The sequence below is a fragment of the Pongo abelii genome, chromosome 4 (assembly GCF_028885655.2).
Source record: "Pongo abelii isolate AG06213 chromosome 4, NHGRI_mPonAbe1-v2.0_pri, whole genome shotgun sequence".
Classification (NCBI taxonomy): Eukaryota; Metazoa; Chordata; class Mammalia; order Primates; family Hominidae; genus Pongo; species Pongo abelii.
The window spans coordinates 117,862,382-117,879,362 of record NC_071989.2 but is presented as its reverse complement, the minus strand read 5'-3'; the positions used below and the strand labels follow the sequence as shown (position 1 = coordinate 117,879,362).

General features: G+C 38.7%; 1 protein-coding gene across 3 annotated transcripts in view; it reads right to left on the bottom strand.

The window, feature by feature from the left end:
• Positions 1-3,644: 3,644 nt before the first annotated feature.
• Positions 3,645-16,981, bottom strand: part of MAN2A1 (mannosidase alpha class 2A member 1) — a 178,950-nt gene continuing 165,613 nt past the window's right edge. For all 3 annotated transcript variants that reach the window (XM_002815774.5, XM_054555791.2, XM_054555792.2), the window contains 2 exons: positions 8,113-8,223; positions 3,645-6,415 (listed from right to left, as the gene is read on the bottom strand). In XM_002815774.5, the coding sequence (XP_002815820.1) occupies positions 6,263-6,415; positions 8,113-8,223 (264 nt within the window). In that variant the 3' untranslated portion in view covers positions 3,645-6,262. The remainder of the gene's footprint in view (positions 6,416-8,112; positions 8,224-16,981) is intronic.

The window sequence follows — 16,981 nt, the reverse complement described above, 5'->3', positions numbered from 1 at the left end:
GAATACAGCTTGAAAATTTATACATTCTTTACTGGCCATGGGAATTCCCTGAGAGTTTTGAGCAGGGAAATAACACGAACAAACAAATATTTAGATGTAAGAGATTTTGCAGCCTTATATTCTGAAATTATAATTCTTGTTTCTCTACATTTACAGGTGGTAATCACTATTCATCTATTGAACAAATATTTATGGAACCCCTGCTGTTCCAAGCGTGGGGATACAGTGCAAGATGGCTACAGTTCTTGCCCTCAGAGGAGCTTACATTCTAATGGGGAAGTAAAACCAACAAAATTTCAGGTTTGGCTCTGCTGTAAGAAAAAGGAGATAACTCAGTGAGGGAGTGGAGGTAGGACTCTGATAATGTGGCTGGTCAAGAGAAGAGGGCCTTAGAAGATGACAACTGAACTAAGATGAGAAGGATAGGAGGAGGCCTGCCATAGGGAGGTCTGAGAGCAGAGCCTTTGATGCAGAGGGAAGCACAAGGCCCTTAAGAGGAATGATCTTGGCGAGCTAGAGACCCAGAAAATCCTAGACAACTGTCAGTAAGAGGGAGAGTGGTAGAAGGCAAGACTGGCTTGAGTCAGGAAATACATTTTTAAGCAACACACACAATAAAGTTCACATACGTGGAAGGGCAGGGACCAGGCCAGGTAGGGCTTTTAGGCCATGGCAAAAGTTTCTATGTTAATCCAAGTTAATAGGCGTCTACGTTTTTCCAGGATAAACAGAAGATTTTTAACAAGGAAGATTTTTGAATGTCACTTTTTAGAAGTGGGCAGGGCCGGAAATAGCTTGTAATTGGTTGGTGTTAGGACAAGTGCACAGATTTTATGGGATGTTTTCAGGCAGTAGAGATTGTAAGGGTGGGACTTAAGACTTATTTAGAAAAGTTTGACAAGGCAGAGATCTGACTTCTTGAAAAATGTGCTAGGGCAGCTTTAATGAGCACATGAATTCTTGGGGGAATCTTGTTAAAATGCAGATTCCAATTCAGTAGGTCCGGGGTGGGACTTGTGAGTCTTCATTTCTAACATGTTTCAGGCAATGTCAATGCTTCTGGGATGAGGACCACACTTTGAGTAGCAGGATTCTAGCAAAATGTGGCCTTAACTTGTATTTTCAGTTGTACTTTCTACTAATGTATTATATGTAACTATGCACTCCAGACACAGTAGCCACGTATTGCTATTTACATTTAATTAAGATACTCAGTTCCTTAGTTGCACTAATCAGATTTCAAATATTTAAGAGCTAAAAGAGGCTAGTAGCTACCACACTGGACAGAGCAAATATAAACAACATTTCCATGATCAAAGAAAGCTTTATAGCACAGCACTGCTTCAGACAGAAGATACTACTTCTAGTTTTTTAGGATTTGCTGTTATCATGTCTTCCCCCCGCTGCTCCGCCTTTTTTTTTTTTTTTAACAGGGGACACATATTGTTTCTACCTGCTAAAATCAAATTAGTCTTCTAAGAATTAATTATCTCAAGTTCACTTCTTCTATGGGACCTTTCCTGAAACTCAAACTGGGTGTTGCTTTCAGCTTCCTTTAAATCCACAATCTCCATTTGGTTTTCCTCTGCAATGTATTTCTACTGTATTTTGCCTGCCTAGTATCCAAAGTATCTGAGCATCCAACTCCTGTTTCTCTGGTTGTAGAACTCCATTTTCTTTGGGCTGGGGGTGGGGCACTACTTCTCACCCATTTCTCCATGCGATTCAGTTGAAGCTAAGTCTATACTCCTAGCCATAATCATTAGCACATGAGCCAGATGAGAGCCAGTGACATTAATCCCAGGACATTTGCTGAAAAAATTAGACAAAAGTGTAGATAAAAGTACCCTTTCCACTGAGGTCTCTGAGCTGTCTGGATGCCAGTCTGGATCTGCTGGCAGCCATTTTGCCATTCAGTGGGCAGACCTCGCCCAAGAATGAGGACAACTCAGGGGAAAGAAAAACCAAGAGATCCAGACAGAGCTTAGATGGCATCTCATACACGGCAATAGCTGTATTTGGAGTGCTATCTACCTTGAACATTAGTTACTGGATAGTTACAGTTTCCTATTTTTGCTCCATCTAGTGTGTGCTGGAGAAATCTCGCCCTTTACAACCTCTCTTAAGACGTTTGTTTTCTGCTTTGATATGTGGTAGTAACAGAGTACTTGCCAATTCTTTCAACTGCCCTGTGATCCAACTTTCCAACATCATAACTGCCCTTTGTTAGTCTGACTCGAAGGTTTGTAAAAGGCATTGTGAACATATGCCCACCTAAATTTTTCTTTACCAATTTTAATATTCAAATTATTTTAACATGTTAATGATCTAATTTTGTGGGGCCAAAGACAAGTCTCATTATTTCTCAATGACATCTATTTTTACTGACTTCTATAGATTGTTACACTCCTGTGTGTACATAACTGGATTATTATTTTTTTTTTTTGAGACAGATTTTCACTCTTTTTGCCCAGGCTGAAGTGCAGTGGCACAGTCTCAGCTCACTGCAACCTCCATGTCCTGGGTTCCAGCAATTCTCCTGCCTCAGTCTCCAAAGTAGCTGGGATTACAGGTGCCTGCCACCATGCTCGGCTAATTTTTGTATGTTTAGTAGAGATGGGGTTTCACCATGTTGGCCAGGATGGTCTCAAACTCCTGGCCTCAAGTGATCTGCATGCCTCAGCCTCCCAAAGTCCTGGGATTACAAGCGTGAGGCACCACACCTGGCCTTAAGTGGATTATTTCTTTACTGCATAAGTTATCCAAACCAAGTGCAGATTTCCTAGTTAACATGTACTGTTTACCTGGCTAACCCATGTGTACCTCCCTGAATATTTATTCTCCACCTGCGCCTGCCTCTCAGCTTTGAGGGGACTCCTCTAAAGTCACTGAAGCTGTGCAGTAGTCTGGGCCAGCAGGCTGGAGGGTGCCTCCAGATCCGACTCTTTCAACCCACCCTCCCTTCTAGATCAACTCACATGGACCTTCTTAGCTTCATGTCTGAGCTTACTCCCCTCCGCAACTTTGTCCTGCTTATATATGGAATCTGACCACAATCTGCCTACCTCCTAACGGGCTCAGAAGGCCCCGTGGGACACAGGTTCTAGGAAGGTCCCTAGACTTCAAGCTGAAAGGTGCCTCCAAACTCAGATGTAACACTTACCACCACCCATCTACAATCTTCACTCTACAACTACATTTTCTAACTACAACTGGACTAAAGAAAGAGCAATCCAGGCCAGGTGTGGTGGCTTATGCCTGTAATCCCAGCACTTTGGGAGGCTGAGGTGGGTGGATCACGAGGTCAGGAGTTCAAGACCAGCCTGGCCAAGATGGTGAAACCCCGTCTCTACTAAAAATACAAAAATTAGCCAGGAGTAGTGGTGGGTGCCTGTAATCCCAGCCACTTGGGAGGCTGAGGCAGAGAATCGCTTGAACCCAGGAGAAGAGAGGTTGCAGTGAGCTGAGATTGCACCACTGCACTCCAGCCTGGGTGACAGAGCGAGATTCTGTGTCCAAAAAAAAAAAAAAAGCAATCCATCATGAAGGAACAAAGAACAGACCCTCACTACTCCCTCTACCCCTTCATTATGTTTTAATACATGTTTACAAAATAGGATTAAGAACTACTCTAGAGCACCATGTACATGATAAGATTATCTTTTATTAGAGATCTTATATTACATATTCCCAAAAAGATATAAAATCTTCCAAGAGAAAATATCAAAACCTGTTGATTCCAAGGTGAACAAAATGATCAAAATGAAAGCAAACATTTTCTTCCAGACAAAGGATATAAAAACACTTCGGCACAAGTACAACAAAGGCATGGGAAGATCATGATAATGTTTTACAACACATTTTACAGCATTTTATTTTAATCAGTATTTGTAGAAAACAAGGATGCTGAGTTCTTGAACACTGCAGTCACACACTCAAACTAAAATTTCCAAAAAAAGGAAATAAAACACTGAACTACTTGGTCAACTGAACATCTGTAATAATAAATGTAACGAAATCTAACCAAATAAATATGCCACTGAGATCACAACTGAAGTGTATGGTTTTTACTGTGTGCCACAGACATTAAATTATTTAATCAGTTTTTGACTACAACCCAAAGCAAAAGCATCCTCTCTATTTCCCTGATGATTTATTCTAAAAGTAACCTTAAAAAGCAGAAACTTGCTGGTTAAAGAGAATTTCTGCTTTACCTGTGAACTGCTGGTAGCAACACAAGCTGAATAAAACCCCAGACTGACATGGGACAGATCCATCTCAAACAACCAGAAGTGGCAAAACCACTGTTATTGCATCAAGATGTTTTTTTTATTTCATCTGATCAGAATTTCAAGAATGATTAAGCACACCCACTTAACCACAGAACACACTGAACTCCCACAGGAAGGTTATACATTTAAGATGCAATGAAAATACTGATCTCATTCCTGGGATTTGCTTCTGGCAACCCTAACATCTGTAGATGTCCACAAAAAGGAAGTCCTTTTTCTTTTTTTAGTTTTTTCCCAAAAAATGTGGAAGAAAACTTACAGTACATGTTTATTGCATGAAATTACCCCTTGTAATATCTTTATCAACACTGGTATTGTTTCCTTAATTATTAAAGGTGAAGGAGTTTATGAATTTAACATAACAATAATCTTAGGAGCTGCATCTTGAGTGAAAATCCAGATGATAATCAAACTAAATGGTGAAAGAGAAATTGGGTTTTTATTTCTCTATAAAGATGTTGGAATGACAAGAGGTAAATTGAGGTTGAAAGCCACAGAATATGAAATCGATTATCTCAAAGAGAATTTTCAAAACTGTACATACTCAAAGACTCCTTTCTATGCTAAAACTGAATAGTCTAAATGTCGCTCTTATTTTAATGTCAAGGAAACAATAATCCCAAATAAATTTTATTAAAAGCACTGTAATGGCACATGGGCTCAGAACCTCACTTTAAGGTTAGCACATACAAAAGTTGAGAATTGAATGAACAAACATATTCCTTAGAAAGATAAACCATGATGAGCTACATAAAAGTGGGTTTCAAAACAAGACCAATTTTAAAGCATTCTCTCTTTAATATAGTTAACTACTGTGAAATGGAAACAGTAGCTGGATTTTGCATTTTACAAAATCCTTGCTTCAAGTTGCAGTTTCCTTGGCAGCAGCATATTTTAATTAACAATATTTTCCTTCCTTGTTTTGTTTTCTGACATCTCAGTACATTCAAATAGTCAAAATGTTTAGAGTAACATCACCACAAATTTAATGAAACAGATCAGAATGTGGCCAGCATTGTCAGGCAAAAATTACACAATTTATGTGTCATAGAAAGTACCCACCCTCTCCCCGACCCCGCAACATTCCCCTTCCCCAAACAGTAATATGGACACTGATTTAACAAGACTTATAAAAAAATAAGGCACATTTATTTTGATATGGTAATTTTAAAATAGAAACCCCCTCTCAGAACACCTGTATTCAAATGAGCTGTGTAAAAAGACACCTTGTGGTACCTAAAATAGGTTTATGGTACCTATGGAATTGCTTCTATTTTAGTGAAGATGGAATAAATTGCACCCATCCCACATTGTCAAGTAATGAAAATATGCCTCTTTTTCTACTGTTGAATGATTCAAAATCAGGTATTTCTGGAAATACTTAGAAAGCGTAGGAAGGGAAGGAGGTCAAGAAGTACACCAGAAAAAGGTATAAAAATCATCTACGTTAATCATAAGGGTGGATGGATTGCACTTTTCCACTTATTTCAACACATAATTTTTCTAACTAGTATGAATGATTGCAACCCTTCTGGCTATTAGCTTTTACCCACAAACATTTTATTCCATTTCAGCCAAATAGGTGTTTTTGTAAAACTAATGATCAGCACACAGATACTTTTAAGAATCTCTTTGCAACCCCCAACACAGACATAATTAGTTAGCATTTAACCTGAGATACAATCTGTTGAGAGGCTGTCTTTAAATATTTCTTCATTTGTTGCATCAATTCATACTGATGGTGGTAGTTCATGGGAGGAAGTTTAAAAAAAAAGAAACTTGATTGATAGCATGGCTTTTTTTTTTTTTTTTTTACTGTACTGGCAAAAGAAAAAAGAAAAAACTCACAGAATCACAGAATTCATGTTCTCACAGTAGCCAGAAGCTAAAATAATGTGCTTCTTTATTGCACGTCAAACCAAGAAAGGTATAAAAGCCAATGATTCCCAATCCAAATGTGGAAGTCAGGTTCACCTCAACCGGATTCGGAATGTGCTGATTTCCATTGGACTCAAGTTGATCTCACTTATATTCTGAGTGCCGGGAGGTGAATGCATCAAGGATAATGATGAAGGTGTGAGACTTTCGACAATAAACTTGTTAAAAAGTTTCTGTACCAATATCTGAAAAGTAAATGATAAAATTTACATATTTAGATCAACTTTGAAGATTAGCAGCACAAGTATATATTCTGTGAAAATTAGTATGAGAAGGAATAAAACTGTATGTTGAAGTTCTCTTTTGAGGAAAAAAGGGTGGATTAAATATACATATATGTTATTAAATATACATACATAAGTTCTCTTTCACAGAAAAAAGGGTGAATTAAATATACATATATACATGCTTGAACATACAGACTATCCTTGGAAGGAAACAGGAAACCAGAAATGGTCATGAGCAACATATTCTGCATTCCTTTTTGTATTGCTTGAGAATTTTATCATGCACAGGGGCTTTTTCAATAAAAGAAAGGACATCCAATGGCCAAGAAGCTTTAAAAACATCCTCATTCTCTTTTAGTCAATACTTATCCCTAACAGTAGTAGTCCTCAACCACTTTTTCCTGTTCCAACAGAGTTAAGAGAGAGCATACAGGCTCACTACAAGGAAGGATCATTACATCATTGAGTCCCAGTCTATAGAGGTGGACAGGTCATTTGGAAAGTATTTCCCTCACCACTGCCATGTTATCTGTCTCTCTGGATTTGATAACCCCCTTATGACTCAAGGTCTTAATGTTAGAATGCTCAGAACCAAGTATACTTAGATCATCAACAATAAAATAGAGTGCAAATACAGTATAATAAAAAAGTAATAAAAATATCAGTGCTTTCTTGGCACCAACTCCAAGCAGGGTAGGGTAAAAGAAATGTAGAAGCTAATCTATCTAAGTAGGTTCAGGGCTCCTACCACATTTTTCTTATCTTTTTGGACCCCACACACATGCTAATTTGTAGGGTTGGAACTGAATCACTTGAGTCTGGTCTACAGCATTATTTATGAGGTTTTGGAGGAAAGCTGGGTCTGCTGAGCTGCCTGGTGAGGCAGACCTGCCTGTGTACCTAAATCAGCCCAGCTGCCTTCTCTGAGTCATGGCCCTTTCAGTGACAGAGGCAGGAGATTGGAGGTTTGTTTCCTTTCAAGGACAGGCTTGACGGAACTGCCAGAAAGACCAACTTGAAGAGAAATAAACAATAGGCAGCCAGCAAGCTGTGTTCAGACTAAGGATCTGTTTGGCCTGCACAGTGTTGACTCATATGCAAATCTGCATTAATCAGAAGACCAAGACCTACATTTATTTCCCAAGGGAAAACAATTGATTGGCACTATGTACAGCTGCCTCCTGGGCTGTGGGTGGATTATCCCACTAGCCTACAGTCTCAATTTTCCCAGTTGCTTCTTTATGGCTACCTCTATAAGCTTCAGTTATTATAAACTTGCCTTGGCCTCTGTAGGACTCAGGTTTACCAATGCTGAACTAGATGATATGTGAGCATGTGTGGTTCAGGGGAGGAGAAAACTGGGGGACTGGGAGCAAGGCACTTCGTAGGCTGGAAATAGAAGGCCTAGGAAATAACAAGAGCATTGCCTTCAAATGTGCATAAATTCCAGCTATGCCTTTTGATGTTGACAAGCAAAGGAGGCTGAAGTTTTGAGAAAGTGCATTTTTCAGATGGGGAGATTCAAACTAATTTGCAGACTGACGAAACTGAGACAGTAAAGAGGCAATGAAACATGATCTTATTGTCAAGATCCTTTGCAGAAAGAGGATTTCAAAGCACACTAACAGTAAGCAAAAATAACCTTTTCAACTTACCTTTCCCTGAGTAGTAGAACAAAACAGCCCTGTGCCTTTGCTAGAGAACCGACAATCAAACCCTTTTCTGTGGAGGATCAAGGCTGCCTCATTGGAATGCCCATTGCCCACCTGCAAATGAGCAGAATGCAGTCACACCACGCAGACAATAAAGCAAATATTTATGGTACTTCACACACCACTCTCTTGATGTCAGCATCCAAAAGCACATTTATTTAGCAAGAAAGTTAGGCAAATTCATTTCTCCTCAGGTCCATGCTCACTGCCCATTCACCTGCTACCATCCTCTCCTACTTGTACTGAGCCAGGTAAGATTATGTTCTAAGGTTACTTGTTAGGTAACCTCATGCCTTGGTTTCCCCTATAATCCCCAAGGACTTCGGTTTCCTTATGTCCATACATTATATATTGTTTTATTAAAGTTTCTTCAAATAAAGCATTGTGTTTTCATCTTATTTTTCAAACACACACATCAGTTGAATAAACTGCACCTGAACTTAGTCCTTATCTGGTCATTGAATGATATACCATCTAACTTAAAAGTCACACATGCTTCTTTATTGAACATTAATTTTTGCTAACTGCATTCTTAATCTTTGATATACTGATTCATTATTTTTATATTACAGCTATTTAAATTTAGTTATGCTTTCACTTGGTAGGCCAGCTCACATTTACCAGCTTGATGTATCATTTAAATTGATACTGCAGAAGCTATTGTTGATAGGCAGGCGAAAATAAAAATACTAAACATGACAAGTCAGCTAAGAGGGTCAGTATACCTTTCCTTGCAATAAAATTTCTCATATCCATTTAAGTATCAATGTCATGAATGGTTTAGGCCTCTGAATATTTTAAAATACAATTATCTTAATAAATTTTATGTTTCCTAAAGTTGGAAGGTGTTTATGATAAGATAAACGAATTAAAAATCCCTGGAAAAATTAAGAAACATACAGTTTTTGTAAAAAGAGTCATGTGCTGCTCAGCACTGACACTGTGATAAAACTGATTCTTTCCTCTGTTCTCTGGCCACAGACAGGAATATGCCCAAACACTTGATCATCCTCACTAGGGGATAAGATTTTTTAATGTACTAAAGAGACATCTTTCCTGAATAGCTGCCAGAATCTCCACCACTGATTTGATTTTAATGTGCCTAAACAGTTTAAAGCTGTCCTCACCTCAGAGTCTTGGCTGGAATAACCTATGTTATGATGTTTCACACTGATATTTTGTAGTGGTACTGCTAAGATTTTGTTTGAAGGAAGAGAAAAGTCATTTAAGGAATTCTGAGTCATCACAAGACCACATGATACACACAGCAATTTTAAATCATATGATAAAAATTTCTAATTCATTTCAATACATTTAAAACACCCTCCCCATGTAGTATAAAAATAACACATAGGAAAACCCTTCATTTATGGTATCATTAGATCTCCAAAAGAATAACAAAGAGGACTCTATCATACGCCAACTGTGAAACCTTAGGACAGTAATTTCTTCTTCCTAAATATCTATTTTCTTGCCTGTAAAATGGAGGTAATGCTTGTATTATTTCCTTCATGGAGTCACTGTGTGGATTAACCTGTTGAAAATACTATGTAAGTAGCTTCGCACTGCCTTGTAGGGCAGAATGCGCTAGTGCACGAGCTATGTAGTAAGAGCGGTTCAGAGCCTGAGTGGGGAGTCAGACAGCTGGAGATCTGGATCTTTGCTCTGCAATTTACTAGCTGTGGGTTTCAGCAAAACCAAGTTTTCCTTTTCCATAAAATGAAGATGAAATGAAATGAAATAGCTTAACAAAGATCTGGCCAAGTGTCTGGCACACAGGAAGCCCTTAGCATAAATTTCCTTTATTGACATTACAACTTTGTAGCTAAAGACTCAGGGAACTCCTAAATTATATGTCTAGAGTTGTACATCAAAATCATAACAAAGTCTGCATTCAGATTAACAGATTAGAAACCATCTTCATTAAGCTCTTTTAAAAGCACCTATCACTATTAACCTAAAGCATTTGGCCATTTTAACTCATGGGTCCATCCTTACATATCACTTGATAGCATGCATTGCTAAAATTCCTGCAACACATTTGCTCTTGGAAAAATGAATTCGTAAGGCCTTTATAGCAACAGAAGGGGACAAAAAATGTGGGGAGGGAAACACCTTTGGAATTCTACATTTGAATTCTACAAGAGATTTAAACCGACAATATAAAAATAGAGATAAAAGTCATAAAAATTAACTCTCACTGATAGAAAAAGTTATACTTTCTCTCAAAACTAAAATTACATCACTTTCATAAAAACGAACTGGAATAGCAATCATCTTGTCCAAGTTTTTAAAAAATCAAATATTCATGAAAGTATCAGTTTTCAAGCAAAAATACCTGAGGCAAAGCAGCAGTTTTTCAGTTTCAAAGTCTGTCTAGACATTTTATTTCCAAGAAAACTGTTTTTCAAAGTAGGGAAACTGTGAATTTAACTTGAATATGCATGCAGGAAAACAGATACCTTCAAGCAGTCACACTGTATGCTCCGGGAGAGTAAACAGATTTCGGAAGAACTGCTTTTACATTCATTAATGCATTAGTAATATCTGGACTCCATAAAATGGGAGGATGTGGGGAAGAAAATTTACAACTTTTGAAATTGTGCCAAGCACTGTGGTAGGTAACTATCTTTGTAAAACAGATTAGATCACTTTCGAGGCTGAATTACTTAAGGCTGGCGTATTCAAAAGTTGCACAGAGAAAACCCATTGCAAACTTAATTCAGGGGATAAAACCAACATTCAGCTCATAGACTAAGCTGGGCCTCTGAGGCTCTTCCAGCAACTTGGTGGAATATGGGGAAAGATGATTTGGTTTGCAGAATGAAGCCATCAGATAAAGCTGGGCTTAGAGAAAGCTGGATCAGACCAATGATTTTTTCTACCATGAACCATTTATGTGACTTTGAGTAAACCTCTATAAATTCAGCAAGCTAAGCTGGACCTGTGAAGAGTCCCTCTGAAGACTGAGGGTCAACCGCAGTGACAGTATCAGTCATTGCTAATACCTGTTGAGCACTTGCTGTGTGCCATATCCTGTGCAGAATGCTTTTCATCAATTAACTCATTTTATCTCACAACAACCTTTGAAATAGTTGAGGTGGTATATGAGTTTGTATTAAAATATGTAAATATATGAGAAAATCTCTATCACAAAGCATTCTCTCTTATACTCAAATAGCAATGACCACCAGCGATCCTGGATTAGCCCTTAGTCTTCCCCCGCCAATGGTTGGGATATCCTTCCGTAGGTGTCCTATTATTACTGAAGACACAAGAAAAACAGACAGTGCATTCCCTCACATTTTCAGGGCTCCCTCTCCCTTCTTGTTCCCATGCAAGACAGTATAAGGTTCTGAGAAGCCATCTGGACTCAGACACACATGCATGTGCTCCCAGGACCACATTACTGGCTGTGTGCCCTAGACAGTTATCTATCATATCTCTAGGTCAGTTACTTTCCTATTCTGTAAGATGAGATGAAAATATTGCCTACCTTCTTAGGGTTGTTGTGAGAGCTTTAAATAAAGTTCATGTAAAGCACTTGGCACAATGCCTGGCAAACAGACAATTTTAGATATGTTATTTTTAAATATCTGAGGAATTATTAACAAAGTATTAAGTTGGTGCAAAAGTAATTGTAGCTTTGCCATTACTTTTAATAGCAAAAACTGCAATTACTTTTGTACCAACCTAAAATATCAGGAATAAGTCAAAGTGACATCAAGATTTACTCTGGCAATGTTTTCACCTCATTATTAGTGACAATCGCCATTGTTCATGACTGAACTATCACAGGTGAGAACCTTTACTTGTCAAGCACTCAAAGGGCTTACTATGTGCCACACGCTGTTCTAAGTGCTTTACTAACACTAAAATTATCTCCAATCCTCAGAACATCTCTAAGGTGAGTATTATTACCATCTCCATGTTACTAAGGAGGAGCCTGAGACTCAGAAAGCTAAGTGACTTGCTCTAAGTCTCATGGTTAGAAAGCAAAGGAGACACGCTCATACCCAGGACATCTGACTCCAAAATTTAAGCTTTTAACAGCTTCCTTCTCCTACCTTTGCACTAGCTATGGATTTGTGCTCATAGATACCTAGCCAGGAGAGAAAAGATAAAAAATATTTTTGATGTAAAATAAAATACTGTAAACTAAAGGAGATAACCCCTCCAATTTATGGCTGAAAAAGGAGAGTATTGACTGATGGTTCCAGCAGAGATAAAACTATAACTTATCAAAAAATATATCAATTCAGAAACCAAGCTTTGGAAATTGTAATTTCCTTCCATCTACCACCTATCCACCTATCCATTCACCCCACTTCAAATAGGATTTAAGGCCATTCTGAAAATTATACACACATGACAGTCTCTTTTAAGGAAAAAAGCAGGTGAACAGTCCTCTACCGAAGATCTTAAGGTGTGAGTTATGTCATTCCTCTCTCGCACCAAAAGAAACAGTAAACTTTTGGAAACTGTAGTAAACATTACGTGTGCAACCACCGTTTGTGGGGAAGACAGGGGCCATAACTTTGGCCAAATTCTCCAGGACTCATGGGACCCCACCCTCCTCACACGGTTAGTAAGGTGCACATAGATTAAGGCACGGCTACACATCTGGTGGGAAAATTTCTCCAACCCACTCAGATTCTTTGAAAATACCTAACACTCATCTCTAGTGCATTCTGGCAGCTGGAAAGGTTAGAAAATTACATGCTTCATTATAAATCCTAAGATGGTATTATAACCAGTAGAAATTCATTTTTTAGGGTGCTCATTAAAATGTCCAATAATAGCTATCCTGTTTTGATCAACAAGATAAAATGACAGAAAGAAAGGGAAGGTAAATGGCTGTTCTTAGATACATACAACAAAGGAATTTTTTTTTTTTTTCTCACAATTTTCACCTTTCCAGAAGCTAGGGAGATCAATAAAGCACCACTCAATTCTTATAAGAAAGAAAAATAAAGTAAAATCCTCAAACTGCCTTTTATAAGAAAAGAAGAGGCAGAATGAACAAGTGGAGAGATAAAATCTTATTCAGTAAGTGGTGCTGATATTGAAATGATGGTTAACTATTTGCAAGAAACAGTTAAACACAAATCAAAATAAATTACATAGAGAAAGAGTTAAGATATATATATCATGTTTATATAAAATAAATATGTCTAAATATAAAAGCTGTGGAAATAATCTAAAAAAAAAAAAAAAAAAGCTGAAGTACATATCACATTTCTAAAGTATGTATTCCAAGTAGAATGGCTCCATGAAGCTGAGCTTATCCAGCTTCCTCTTTGTCCCTCTATTCCAGGCTGAACCTGCAGCTCCAGCTTCAGAAGCCTGACTCATCATCTGTCCTCCCATGAGATCCTCCCAGCATCTTCTCTACCCAATCTCCCTTTTTCTTAAATAATGGTCCTTTCCTGATGACAAGGCTTTTGCATTTAGTGTATTTCAGTAGTGTTCATGTTCCCTAGGTTTCAAACCTTTACAGAAGCTTCTTTGTAGTATCTCAAGCTCTTCATAGTGTAGGGAAAGGGGGTGATCAAGGAAAAGAGTTGAAAGACAGGCCAACAGAATAGGAAGGCTAATGGGTAAGTTTGTAGACAGTGGCTGGAATGGGCAAGGCCACGCAGCACGCTGTGAGGCAGGGCTTCAAGAGATGTTTGTTCCCCTTTTCATCTGAATACAAATATACGGCATATAATCTTTTCCAAAAATTGATATAAAGCAGAAAAGCAAGACATGTCTGCCTAAAAGCAAGATGTGTCTATATAAAATGTAAACTCATCTGCTAATATAGAGCAATCCCTGAAAGCTTGGACTTTTAGAAACAAATTTAGTAATTCTAAAAAAGTCAAATGCTACCCTCTGAGGCCACACACAGCACTGAGATTCAGAAGGCCTGAGATTCAGAAGGCCTGCTTCTGCCATTTACCGCTGGGTGATTTTATTTTTATCATTTAACTTAGCTCTAACTCTTACTTTCCTAATTTAGGAAATGGAGATAACTCAGCAATTTCATGAGAAACATTTTTAAAAATTACAAATTCCTAGGCTCTCCTCCCCAGCCCTATAGAATCAGAATCTCAGAGATCTGGAAATCTGTAAAAGTCTCTAAGTTTAAAATCTCCCCTGTGTGATCTGGACAGTGAATCTGAGGACTAGTAGTTGGAACTGCTGAACCACCTCAGTGGGTTATCATACCTGCAGCCTGCAACTCGCCTCCCTCACTGTTCTTCGAATCTATAACCCCTTATCCCAGGAGTCAAGAAAACCAACTGAGGTTTAGAATTGAGAAACCTTTAGACAGCAGCCCAGAGGAGGGCCAAGCAAGGGCACTCTCTATCATGGTGCTGAAGGAGTTGGTCAGGCAGGAAGACATGTGTCCTTATCATGCTAAGGTGGCCTTCAGACACATTTCTCATGAAATACTGTGGTGGTTAGGAATATGCTTACTTAAATACAGGCCAATGCAGACTTCAGGTCTTGCTTGGAACCTATGTCTATTTTGACATTATTTCAAGGGGAAAAATGAGTTGCATTCTCCAAATGAACAGCCCATTATTGCACATTGGAAGCTTCTAGCACACAGAAACAAGAACCCAAACCAAAATGCTTAGGTCTGGCTTCTGCACTTATTCATTGAGTCATTTTGGTCTTTCTTTTAGTATAAGCATGGAATTATACTGGACACTTTGTAAGTACAGCTTTCTTTGAATCAATACCCACAACAGTTACCTTCAATGATTATCTTTCTATTATCAGGTTAGAGAATTCTTTAAAGAAGTGGTTTTGAATGGACCAATCCTTCCTCTTGGATTACTAGTGGGCTTTTAAACAACTGTTAAAAATATGTGCTCAGAATCAAAGGCTAACACAAGAACTGGCACCAACTGATATGATAATGCAAAACTGCCAAGTATTCAGTTCTGAATATGAGCCAGTATGGTAGTTATCAATAGGCATTATTAACATATCAGTTTTTAATCTTCTTGGTCAAATCTTTATGTTGTTAAGTTGCTCTCTATTCCCTCCGCTAAAACCCTAATCTGCAACCAATTTGGAGTAAGTGTCATTAGGATAACAAGGTATGTTTACAGAGTGCTTTTGTTTTCAAAAGGCTTTCACAATAGGATTTCATCTGTTTTTAGCAAAAGACCTGACACAGCAATACATAACATTAGCCTCATGTTATATATGGTAGCTGAGTCAGCAGTCACTCAGCCCACAGGTAGAGAGGGTGGCCCACCTGTCCAAAGGCACGAAGGGCAACGGGAAGCCAGGTGGCTGCAGTGAGTAGAGGCCAGGCTGCAGAGGACCTGAATGCTCAGTGTCTGAACCAATTCAGTAGGCAATGGGATTTTTCATCTGAGAAGTGATTAGATTTGTATTACAAGAAAATAGTCAAAAGCAGGAAGGATGTGAAGAAGTGAGTGACCACTAAAAAAAGGTGACATAAAAAACAAGTTCCAGGCTTCGCTTACAGAAGGTAAAACCCTATGCTCACTGACTCTAGTCAGCTCCAGCTGCTTCCAGAAAACAATCACATTTAAAACAACTACAGTGGAGGAGCCACCTAGAAGTGAGGCTAAGCGATGGTGACTGCCCATCCTCCCCAGAAGCCTCTGGGTTCTTCAGGTCGCTGATGTCCTCTACCATCTATGCTGGGTGGTGGTAACCTCAAGCCCAGAGTATCTGATGCCCTCCACTCTATTCTTTCCGTTTCTTTTGGCTCATGAATTTATGACACGACACCTCGGGGAGCCAAAATGTAGACCTACAAAAAACCACAGCAGAATCCTAGAAAAAACATCTACACAATTCACCGATTCAAAATAGTTTTTGAGATCCTATGTGCAGACACTGTTCTTCACGGGGATATAGCAATGAATAAAGGACAAGCACAGCTCTCATGGAGCTTCTGTTCTGGCCACATATCTCTCCGGCCTCAGGGCCTTCACACTTGCTCTTTTCCTGGAGCACTCTACACCCAGAAATCTGCAGAAGTCTCTTATTCTCTGACCTTCTTCAGATTTTTACTCCATTATCACCCCTGTGAGGCCCTCTCTACACACCTTAATCAGAATTGTGTTACCTCCTTTGAATGGCTGTTCTCTTTTTACTCCTTCATAACACTTAACACCATCTAACATATTACATATTTATCTTACTTTTTCTTATTTTTCTCCTCCCATTAGAATCTAAGCTCTAGAAGGGCAGGGGCATTTGTGTGTTTTATGGCAGTAACTGGCATGTAGTGGGTAGGAAATAAATCCTGCAAGTTCACTGATATGATTTTAAAAAGCCTTTCAATACACACACACACACACACACACACGCCTCAAGCATTTACTTGTAGTCATTATTATAAGTCATATACGTTTGCCTGCATAGCCAAGCATAAGTTCCTTATCTCTGAAGGAAACCAAAATACTTCTCTCTCAAAAAACTGAGGATTATTGAGCTGAAGAAGGAAAAAAACCAGGGGACCATTCTGTCCCTTCTTCTGCCTGCTTGATGGCAGGACAGCAATTTACAAATACAAGAGGTCTTCATCCCTTCCTCTCTGCCTTTTCTTGTCTAAAGACAGGCCCCTTTACAAGGCTTGCTAATCAGCTAAGAGACAGCAGTGCCAGAGCATCTAGGAGCAGACTTCACTCTTCCCATAAATTTATCCTCCCACATTTTCCTGCCTTTTGGAAGCCTGAAGATGCTTTCTTCTTTGTCTTGTCTCTAGAGGATTTATGGCTCTTTGTTAAAACATTATTTAGGCAAGGTACCAAAACCACTGCCTTGGGAAAAA